This window comes from Rhamphochromis sp. 'chilingali' (assembly GCF_963969265.1).
Source record: "Rhamphochromis sp. 'chilingali' genome assembly, chromosome: 1".
Taxonomy (NCBI): Eukaryota; Metazoa; Chordata; class Actinopteri; order Cichliformes; family Cichlidae; genus Rhamphochromis; species Rhamphochromis sp. 'chilingali'.
Window position 1 is genome coordinate 42,207,659 of NC_137929.1, and position 12,090 is coordinate 42,219,748.

The window sequence follows — 12,090 nt, forward strand, 5'->3', positions numbered from 1 at the left end:
CCTTTTGTATACTCTTATTTATATATGTCTCTGTATTTATATAGTATTCTGCTCACATTCTGTAACTTCTGTCGGTGCTGTGCTATTTGGAAACCGAATTTTACAGTTAATAGGATTATTACAGTTCTATCTTATCTTATCTTACTCATCGGAGTTGGAGTATTCTTACTTTTATTTTGAGTTTTTGGAACATGTATCCTGCCATGTCTAAAACTCATGATTAACCGCATAATCGTTTCCACTGTAGCTGCATACGTAGCCGTGACAAATGATGATGATGATGACCCCAACCTTTTGGGATGTGAAGACTTTGTGTGATTAATGATGATGTGACATAAAATGTACAACAAGATGTTACATACTGATATCTCACTTAAAAGTTATACTGACAACAGGAGGGAATGTTAAGGGAAAATTGTACTTAGTAGTCAGTATAAGCTTTTAATGATATAAGTTTACATGTGATAGAATACTGCATGATGACCTTTTCCCTGCTTAGAACTGATTGTCCTTTTCATTGTTCAGAACTGATTGTTCTTTATAAAACGTGTTCTGATATTTCTATCTGAATCTTCCCACAGCGATAGTAAGAAGTTGAACAAGCAGTTCTGACCTCACACACACACACACACACACACACACACACACACACACACACACACACACACACACACACACACACACACACACACAATCACATACGCACATGCTCACGTATCAACATTCCACTGAACAAATGTTTTCATTTTCCTTCTGTATAAATAAAGGACAAGTGCAAGAACAGGGCGCTGATCACAGGGCCCCACTCTCTGATGTGAGCGCTCTGTGAAACGCCCTTGCAAGTTAAAACTGCAGCGTCTGTGTGTGTCTTCACTCTTAGACTCTAAGCTTAAAAAGTGTCATTTAGAATAAATCTCTTGACAATGACCAAAAGGGGTGTTAGTATTACTGTAATGTGAACTGGATAGACTTTCCATCGAGGAAAAAAAAAAGGTAAAATTATGTGTAAAATATATCTGTATCTCTATAAACAGAAATATCTGTTTGCTAAATGAAGCTAGCTAATTTAAATCATGTTTTTATTTTAACTCTGATAAAAGTACTAGAACTGTGACTTTTGTTTGTTACAGTGGCGGTAAGGAAGAGATTCCCCAATGTATCCAGAGGGGATTTGGGGATTGCAGTCAGTTCATAGCTGGGGGAACTCAGACTGTTGGAGAAGGAAAAAAAAGTTACATTTTAAGTATATTTTATGTTCATACACACCCACATATATATATCTATATCTATATATATGTATATGTGTGTGTGTATTCCTCTGCTTGTTATTGATCAGTAAACATCTTTGAGTGATCACATCTTTATTGTGTTAATAGCAGTTCACATCAAATTCACAGTATCGTTACTTAAAAGTGTTTGTTGGAGTTGCATTTTGTATAGCAAAATGTATATGTATATATATATATATGTGTGTGTGTGTGTGTGCATATATATATATATTAGGGGTGCAACAATACACAAAATTCACGGTTCGGTTCGGTTCGATACTTTGGTGTCACGGTTCGATATTTTTTCGATACAAAAAATAAATGTTCATGCCTTTTTAATTTGTCATTTATTAAATTTTCAGGGCACATTCCGCACCACATCTCTGTGCGTTCATCATTTGTTTGAAGCCAGCTCACCTCCTGCAACTACTTTTCCGAGATTACGCGCTTCTTTTGTGGTTCGGAATCCTGACATTTCTTTGGAGGTGGAGGAACATCACAGTAATTGCTTAAAGGAGCTTCTTCAACATCTTTAAGAGTTCTAAACAAATGTCTGTCCTCCTCCTGAAAATCTTATGTACGCAAACACGTGTTGCAATTTCTTATCTTGTGCGCGTTTTTTATTTTGACAGCGAATGCGCACCTGCAGACCACTTATGTGCAGCCCTGGTTATTTAGCTCATCATATTGCAGCCACAGAAATTCTTTTGTCCATGAAACCATAAAGCTGCACTTTTTCTTTTTGCCTTAAAGTCTGATTTGTCATAACTTTTCCGTTTTGTGGTAAGCTTTTCTTTGGCTGTCACTTCTTCACCCTGACCTGTCTTATTTGGCTCAGCAGAACTAAAATATATATCCTGCTGCTTTTACACACACACTCACATAACGGTCAGCGATTCTCTGCGCGATCAACCTCTCACATGTTTAAGCTTGCTGCGGGAGATTTCACTTGTCATGTTTGCATAGTAAGCTAACGATTGATAAGACGATGTCAGAGGAAATGGTGCGCAAATTATCATCACTCACCAATCAGTGCTGTCGCTCTCTATACACAGTTCGCGCGATTGCAAAGTGAAAGCAAAAAACAAGCGCAAATTCAAACGCGATTTCAATATGTCACATATTGACAGTGGCTCACCGATGCCAATGACATAATTACCCATCTACATTTCTGAAAGAATGCAAAAGCATTGACATGTATATTTCCTTCCTACAATAGGCCGACGAGCAGGGCAGAGATAGATTTTGGTAGCCTGACTAGAAAAATCGCTAGCCCCGGGACGTCGGGCTAGCGATTTTGCGAGTCCTGTATCTGATTGAGGAATCACTCATCTTTGGAAAAGAGAGTTTATTACAGAGAAATGGCTCTTTCCAAAATAAAAGCTATACTATCCGCTTCTTCTGGGCTATATTCTCAGCAGCATATTAAATATATCAGGTCCCCATAAGGAGAATCATGTGCTAACGGCTGTCTAAATGACTCGGCTAAAGTTTGTAGCATGCGTGCTTGTTTTTTTTTGTCTGCTTCCACTTGTCTTTGCATTAGGATGCTGTCGGAGTAAATGTGCAGTCATATTCGTTGTGTTCCCACTAGTGCTGTCAGCGTAAATCTCGTTGAAATGACATTAACACCACAACACGGCAAATCTCTGTTAACGAGCTACCGCGGATCGCCCCGTGCACGGGGCTGGACAACCAACACGTTAACGAGCTAACTGCGCTAACACACTAGCTCCCACCCATGTAATTGAGCATTGTGTGGCACATCCAACATACTGTTTTACTTTAGTCCATGACTCGCTTACCTTCAGGGTCATACGTCACATGAAAACTAAAATAGTTCCAAACGCCACATCTGAATGAGGATGGGGGAGGTTCAATTTGTCATGTTGCAAGGAGAGCTTAACTTCTGTCTCGCTAGCTTGCCCTGCGCTCAGTGAATCTGCGTTCGACTACTCCGCCTAGGCTGCACTGTCGAGCGCAGATCCACTGAGCGCTCAACACAGACAGCATCTCAGAAGGAAAGTTGATAAAATAAATTAAAATTTTGTATTGTTCGATACATATGCGTACCGAACCGAAAGCACTGTATCGAACGGTTCAATATCGATACGAGTATCGTTGCACCCCTAAAATATATATATATATATATAAAGTTGTATGATGTATGTTCCTAGCTTGATTTATATGCTATGTTTATTTTAGATATCAAATAAAGATTTTCAGTTGATACATGTGAATGTGTTTTCTTCGACTGAAATACATGAAGGGTAACATATATTTTTGAAAGATTTTTAATTAATTTTCAATTGTATTTTGAAATATATTTGTATAGTTTGAAGATCAGCGTAGTAGTTTGAAGATCAGCGTATTTCATGGCTAACGTAATACATCCGGTAGCCAGCTGAATTTTAACGTCATTTCTGCTGGTACGTGTGCAGCTACTGTATTCCCGCAGCTATAGTTCTAATGTTAAAAGCTGCTGTCCTGCTGGTCAGCTGTTCTTCCTCTATCGCATGGAGCATTGTGTGGATACTGTCTGTTTAACCGGACATCGGGGTCTCTGCTCTCTTACAGCTGCTCCTTGCTCGCTGCAGATCACAATGACACCTGTGAACATCATAGTCCATGGAGTATCATACTATCACCACTGTAAACAAGAAAAGGTGGCGGCTGTCATGTAGTTAGGCCTTTTACTTCATGGATTTCAAGACTTGAGGATTTTGAACATTTAGTTTTTGTCACTATTTGTCTAAGTTCCTAGACATTCTATTATACACTTAATCATGTGTAATGCAGTCCAATAATGAATAGAACTAGGTTGGGAAAATTCTTGTTTTTCTAAACTCCAATCAAAATGCAATTTGTGTTAGAATGAGAGACTGACCGAGAAAGTAGTTAAAGCAAGTAAAACCAAAGGGGCCAAAGTGCTTGTGCTGGTAACAGAAGAGCCACCCTGTCAGTAGGTTGGCAGCGCCTGAGGTAGCCAGGGCGTGAGGATGACTAGCTTGTTTAAACGCAGTAGCAGCAATGGAGGCTCCAGAAGCAGCGGAAATGTAGGTGGGGGTGGCAGTGGACAGGGGCAGCTTAACAATAGCAGGCCAAGCCGACAGGTCAGACGCCTGGAGTTCAACCAGGCCATGGAGGACTTCAAGACCATGTTCCCCTCTATGGACTATGAGGTGAGTGTGTGCTGCGATCTAACAATGGAGCTGTGGATGCTACCATCGACCAGCTGCTGCAAATGAGCATTGACGGACAAGGCTCAGATGACAGCTCGGACTCGGATGACAGCATCCCACCAGAGATATTGGGGCGAACTCTGGAGCCTGACAGTTCAGATGAGGAGGCACCTCCAGTTTACTCTCCACCAACATATGACATGCACATTTATGATAGGAAATACCTAGAAGCCCCACCAACACTATCTCCACGATCTAAAGCCCAGCCTCCTTCAGCTCACCAGCAGGTCAGAAGCTACCGTAACTGGAACCCTCCATTGCTTGGAAATCTCCCTGATGATTTTCTACGGATTCTTCCACAGCAGTTAGACAACATTAAGAGCTCTCAGAACAGTCTGTCTCAGCTGTCACCGTCCTCCTCGTCAGTTTCTTCATTAAGTCAGTGGACAGTGCAGTCTGGTTCTGGGTCTGCTGCCGGAGCCACTGGAGGTCCTGGCTTAACAACAGCAGCTACAGAGCAAGACAAGAAACTGAAACAGTATCTGGAAGATGAGCGTATTGCGCTGTTCCTGCAGAACGAGGAGTTTATGAGAGAGCTACAATGCAACCACGAGTTTCTCATTGCCTTAGAGAAAGATCGCTTGAAGTATGAGTCAAAGAAATCAAAGTCCAATCATTCAACTAGCTTGGAGAATTCCACAGGAGACCAGTACTCTGGAGCGTCCATGGAGGCCATCTCAGATGATGCGTTCAGAGACAAACTCAAACACATGGGCAAATCAACAAGAAAGAAGCTGTTTGAAATTGCCAGAACATTTTCAGAAAAGACAAAGAGAAGAAAGTCAAAAAGGAGGACACTCCTGAAGCATCATTCATTGGGCACAGCCAACTCTACAGCCAATCTTCTTGATGATGTAGAAGGACACCACTGTGAGGAAGATGGTCAGCCTAGAAGAGCAAACACTCAGGAAGAAACTGAAAAATGCAGTGAGACAATATCATGATCCTCCCATGCTGCTCCATATCGGTTTCCAAGGTGATTACAGCATCACCCATGGGCAGTGGTTTTCTAGCTCGTGTTGTTCCTACTTGCTCCTGTCCAAATCATCTGAAGAGTTAAGACACCCCTGCCCACCCCTGAAAGAGGAATCAGACTGTTCCCAGCCACTGGGCAAAAACTTTGTAAATGCATAATCTCTGTGTTCTAACATTTTATTGATATATCATTTTGAACATAAAGGAACACACGTTATTCCTTACAGTATTTGTTGATGACTTCTTTTAATCCACTGTGGAGGAATACTAGCATAGTGAAGCTCTTTCCATACAAACCCTTCTCCAGTCCTGTACTACAGCATACTAGGCATTTCAAATCCAAAGTGTGAACATGCATCTTTATATACACTAAACCATGTAGGGCTTTTTTTTTTTTTACCTCGTTTTCTCAAGCATTGTAATATTTAGCTTTTTATGTAACTGAATTTTTTTGGTGTACAAATATTGTGGTTGTCTGTGGCTGCCTAAATGTCAAAATGTCACCATGGACAAAATAACCATTAGGCTGTGTTTTTAAAGAATGGTGTTCTGGGAAATAATGGTGTTGCAGGGTATGGAGCAGTTTACTATTTTTTTTTTTTTGTTTGTTTGTTTGTTTGTTTGGAAAGGTGAAATTTTTCAGTTTGCGTTGTTGTCTATTTCAGTAGTACTGTAGGCACTGTGCTGTTCGAACATTAACCCAGGGTGACCAACTAGAAGCTGTCAAGCCAGGGAAAACATCAGCATCTTATTAGGCTTCATAAGGTTAACTGGTACACAAAGTCCTTCACATACATTATTGTCTAACCCAGTCTGAATGCAAATTTGGAGCTTTTAGGCTATGGCCATTTAAAGGTGAAATGACAGGAATGACTAAATTTGAATAAAATCTTCACAGTCACCCCTCCCCATTGAGTTTGGGCCTTGAGTTTGGCATTTGTCATTGTTGCCATCTTGTTTTATTTTATTTTTAATACATGATTGAAACCCAACAGTGGAGATGGGAAGTTATCAGCTAATACTACCTAGTTTAGTTGGCGAGGTACGTCCATTATTCACTTCGATGTCAATTGGGATAGCAATTATTGCTAGTGAAAATAACAAGATGTACTCAAAGGAAAAACTGAACACTGAACAAGACATTTTTGTAAAACTTGTGTATAGCAGCAAATGACCGACTGCCTGGAAGGTAGGACCAACAACCAATATGTTGAAATGTTGTTAAGTTGATGAAGGTTCTCATCTTGTTCACGGCTTCACCTTGGTAGCTTGAACTCGACGCACATTCCACCCTTATCGTGTGAAGCCTGTTACTGGTAGGTGACAGAAGAGTCAGGTCCTAATTAGGTGCCAGGTTTCCAAAAATTTTCATGCAGATCATTTTTTGTCTTTATTTCCTGAAGGAAAGCATATTTACAAGTGATGGTTCTATAAACAATGAGATGGTTGTGGGTTTGTGAAATCTGGTGGCTGAACAAAATGAGAACAGAAAAAATGTTTGTGGGATTTTCATCTTCATCTTTCTACTGTTTTTATTTGCACGTGTAGCTGTGAACCTATTGTGGATTGTTAATTGTAATGTTGGGAAGAACAAAAGAAATCAAACAATAAAAAAAATATATATATATATATATATATATATATATATATATATAATTTTTTTTTTTTTTTTTTTGAAATATATTTCAAAATATACAAAAAATGGCCAAAAAATATATGCGCTAAAATACATTTCAAAATATATTTATATATTCTCCATTGATGAAGAATGGACCCACTATCGTTGTACCCCATATACCACACCAAACCATCACTTTTGTTGTTCCAGCAGTCTTGGAGGGATCCATCCAATCTGGGTTAGTGTCAGACCAATAGCGGTGGTTTTGTTTGTTAACTTCACCATTCACATAAAAGTTTGCCTCATCACTGAACAAAATCTTCTGCGTGAACTGAGGGTCCTGTTCCAATTTTTGTTTTGCCCATTCTGCAAATTCTATGCGCCGATCTGGGTCATCCTCATTGAGATGCTGCAGTAGCTGGAGTTTGTATGGGTGCCATTTGCGAGTAGCTAATATCCGCCAAAGGAATGTTCGACTAATGCCAGTCTCCAGTGACATGCGGCGAGTGCTACGCTGTGGGCTCTTGCTGAATGAAGCTAGGACAGCCACTGATGTTTCTTCATTAGTGACAGTTTTCTTGCGTCCACATTTTGGCAAATCCAACACTGAACCAGTTTCACGAAACCTAGCAAGCAGTTTGCTAACTGTAGCATGGGAGATGGGTGGGCTCGTAGGATGTCTTGCATTGAAATCTGCTGCAATGACCCGGTTACTGCGTTCACCAGATATCAACAAAATTTCGATCGGCTCCTCACGTGTTAACCTCTTCGACATGTCAATGGCTGTGAACAAAGAGAAACTTGTAAATAACTCATGAAAGAATAAAGTTACGTTGAAACCAAGCACACCATTGTTTTTCTTGTGACATTACCAATAAGTTTGATGTGTCACATGGCCCTCTTCCTATTGAAAAAACAAAAGTTGTATCCAAGATGGCCGACTTCTAAATGGCCACCATGGTCACCACCCATCTTGAGGAGTTTGCCTCCTCACATATACTAATGTGCCACAAACAGGACTTTATTATAACCAACCACTCCCATGTTATTACGGTGTATCCATATAAATGGCCCTCCCTGTATATTACTTATGCCCATTTAGGTTCATATAAAACGCCACTATTGGACTTTCAGTCAGCATGCGATCCGAACATAAAGAAGGAAACTAGCTTAACGCTGAAAGCTATCACCACGCTGTTCCAGCAGCACCGAGATGAGTTGGCGTCTGAATTTAAATCCTCATTTAACGACCTCGACTCAAAACTGGACCAAGTACGACAAGCCCTAGAGGAACAGGTCAAGAGAGTTTCGTCCCTGTAGCTTGCAACTGAAGACCTGAGCCAACTTTTCCTGTAATTCCATTTTTTTTTTTTTTTTTTTTTTTATGAATAAGGAGGTAACCTCATTAACCTGTTCGCTAATAACGTAATACCTGTTGCATGGAGACAGGGAGCTTTGTTATCTATCCGATGCCTTTACAGTGGAACCCCAACTTACAAAATTAATTCGTTCCAGAGGGTCTTTTGTAAGTCAAAATTTTCGTAAATGGAAGCACCTTTTTCCATCGCCTTTTGAGTGAGGCGATGCTGGCTGAAGACGAAGTTCTTGGTGGAGGAGGAGGTGGTAGAGGTGGTGGAGGCTGAAGAAAGCATACGCATGCATACATACATACATGTACATGTAAATAACGTTATGGAATTTAATTCTAAACATTAAAACTAAAACTTACATTTACGTTAATTAATGTACGTACGTACACTGTGCAATGGTATTTTTTTAAACTTCCATCCATCCATCCATCCATCCATCTTCATCCGCTTTATCCGAGGCCGGGTCACGGGGGCAGCAGCCTAAGCAAAGAGGCCCAGACCTCCCTCTCCCCAGCCACCTCCTCCAGCTTATCCGGGGGAATACCAAGGCGTTCCCAGGCCAGCTGAGAGATATAATCTCTCCAGTGTGTCCTGGGTCTGCCCCGGGGCCTCCTCCCGGTGGGACATGCCTGGAACACCTCACCCAGGAGGCGCCCAGGGGGCATCCTTGTCAGAAGCCCAAACCACCTCAACTGGCTCCTTTCGATGTGAAGCAGCAGCGGCTCTACTCTGAGCCCCTCCCAGATGGCCGAACTTCTCACCCTATCTCTAAGGGAGAGGCCAGCCACCCTTCGGAGGAACCTCATTTCTGCAGCTTGTATCCGCGATCTCGTTCTTTCGGTCACTACCCACAGCTCGTGGCCATAGGTGAGGGTAGGGACGTAGATCGACCGGTAAATTGAGAGCTTCGCTTTTACACTCAGCTCCCTCTTCACCACGACGGACTGGTGCAGCATCCACATTACTGCAGCTGCAGCCCCAATCCGTCTGTCGATCTCCGGCTCCCTTCTCCCATCACTCGTGAACAAGACACCAAGATACTTGAACTCCTCCACTTGGTTTAGGAACTCATCCCCGACCCGGAGTGGGCACTCCACTCTTTTCCGGCTGAGAACCATGGCCTCAGATTTGGAGGTGCTGATCCTCATTCCTGCTGCTTCACACTCGGCTGCGAACCGCTCCAGTGCGAGCTGGAGGCCCCCACCCGATGAAATCAACAGAACCACATCATCCGCAAAAAGCAGAGACGAGATTCTGAGGCCACCAAAGCGAAAGCCCTCCGCCACTTGGCTGCGCCTAGAAATCCTGTCCATAAAAATTATGAACAGAACCGGTGACAAAGGGCAGCCCTGGCGGAGCCCATCACCCACTGGGAACAAGTCCAACTTATTGCCGGCAATGGGAACCAAGCTCTTGCAACGGTTATATAGGGATCGAATGGCCTGTAGCAATGGGCCAGACAGCCCACACTCCCGCAACACCTCCCACAGGACACCCCGAGGGACACGGTTGAATGCCTTCTCCAAGTCCACAAAACACATGTAGACTGGTTGGGCAAACTCCCATGCACCCTCGAGAAAATAAAGAGCTGGTCCAGTGTTCCGCGACCAGGACGAAAACCACATTATTTCTCCTGTATCCGAGGTTCGACTAGCGGACGAACTCTCCTTTCCAGCACCCTGGCATAGACTTTCCCAGGGAGGCTGAGGAGTGTGATCCCCCTGTAGTTGGAACACACCCTCCGGTCCCCCTTCTTAAAGATGGGGACCACCACCCCAGTCTGCCAGTCCACGGGTACTGCCCCTGATCTCCATGCAACATTGCAGAGGCGTGTCAACCAGGACAGCCCTACAACGCCCAGAGCCTTCAGGAACTCGGGGCGGACCTCATCAACACCAGGGGCTCTGCCACCAAGGAGTTGTTTAACTGCCTCAGTGACCTCGCCCCCGGAAATTGGCGGGTCATTCCCCTCATCCCCAGACTCTGCTTCCTCCTCGGAAGACGTGTCAGTGGGATTAAGGAGGTCCTCGAAGTATTCCTTCCACCGCCTGACAATTCTCTCAGTCGACGTCAGCAGCGCTCCGCCAGCATTATAAACAGTGCAGGTAGAGCACCGCTTTCCCCTCCTGAGACGCCTGACGGTTTGTCAGAATCTCTTCGAGGCAGAACAAAAGTCTTTTTCCATGGCCTCTCCGAACTCCTCCCACACCCGAGTTTTTGCTTCAGCCACTGCCCGAGCCGCATTCCGCTTGGCCTGTCGATACCTGTCGGCTGCCTCCGGAGTCCCACAGGCTAACCAAGCCATATAGGACTCCTTCTTCAGCCTGGTGGCTCCCTTCACCTCTGGTGTCCACCATTTGGTTCGGGGATTACCACCACGGCAGGCACCAACCACCTTGCAGCCGCAGCTCAATGCAGCAGCTTCGGCAATGGAGACGCTGAACATGGTCCATTCGGACTCAATGTCCCCAGTCTCCCTCGGAATGCTGTTGAAGCTCTGCCGGAGGTGTGCGTTGAAGATCTCGCGGACTGGGGCCTCTGCTAGACGTTCCCAGCACACCCTCACTACGCGTTTAGGTGCACCGGGTCTGTCCAGCGTCCTCCTCCGCCACCTGATCCAACTCACCACCAGGTGGTGATCAGTTGACAGCTCAGCCCTTCTCTTTACCCGAGTGTCCAGAACATATGGTCGCAGGTCTGGTGATACGATTACAAAATCGATCATCGACCTACGGCCTAGAGCGCCCTGGTGCCACGTGCACTTATGGACACTCTTATGTTCGAACAAGGTGTTCGTTATGGCCAAACTGTGATTAGCACAGAAGTCCAATAAGAAAGCACCCCTCGGGTTCAGATCAGGAAGGCCGTTCCTCCCAGTCACGCCCCTCCAGGTCTCGCTGTCGTTACCCACGTGAGCATTGAAGTCTCCCAGCAGGACAACAGAGTCTCCAGGTGGAGCACGTTCCAGCAACCCCCCCAGGAACTCTAAGAAGGCTGGGTACTCTGAACTGCCACTCGGCGCATAAGCGCAGATGACAGTCAGGACCCGTTCCCCGACCCCAGGGCGCAGGGAACAAACCCTCTCGTCCACCGGGAAAAACCCCAACGTACCGGCAGCAAGCCAAGGGTATATTAGAATACCCACCCCAGCCCGCCGCCTCTCACCAGGGGCAACTCCAGGCTGAGACAGAGTCCAGCCCCTCTCCAGGAGACTGGTTCCAGAGCCCAAGCCATGCGTAGAGGTGAGCCCGACTATATCTAGCCTGTACCTCTCAACCTCCCGCACTAACTCAAGCTCCTTCTCCACCAGAGAGGTGACATTTCATGTCCCTATTGCCAGTCTTGGCAGCCGGGGGTCAGTCCGCCAGGGCCTCCGCTCCTGGCCGCCACCCAGCACACAATAGCATAGCATAGCATAGCATCTTTATTTATAACGCACTTTACATCCAACAATGTTGACCAAAGTGCTACAAATATAAAACAGAGAGGAAACAGTTTAAATTACATATAAAATATCTTAAAATTAAAAATGATATAATTAATAAGAAACATATTAAGAGACATCAACAAGTCCTGCTGTGCTAAAAGCCAAGGTAAATAAATATGTTTTAAGACGT

General features: G+C 44.2%; 1 protein-coding gene across 1 annotated transcript; it reads left to right on the plus strand.

Annotated features, from left to right (window-relative positions):
* The first annotated feature begins 3,832 nt into the window (after window positions 1–3,832).
* Window positions 3,833–6,050, plus strand: LOC308393092 (CUE domain-containing protein 1-like). The gene is given in 2 exon segments (XM_080876581.1): window positions 3,833–4,448; window positions 4,451–6,050. Coding segments are annotated over 2 exon segments (1,185 nt in total). The 5' UTR covers window positions 3,833–4,267; the 3' UTR covers window positions 5,455–6,050.
* Window positions 6,051–12,090: the final 6,040 nt, after the last annotated feature.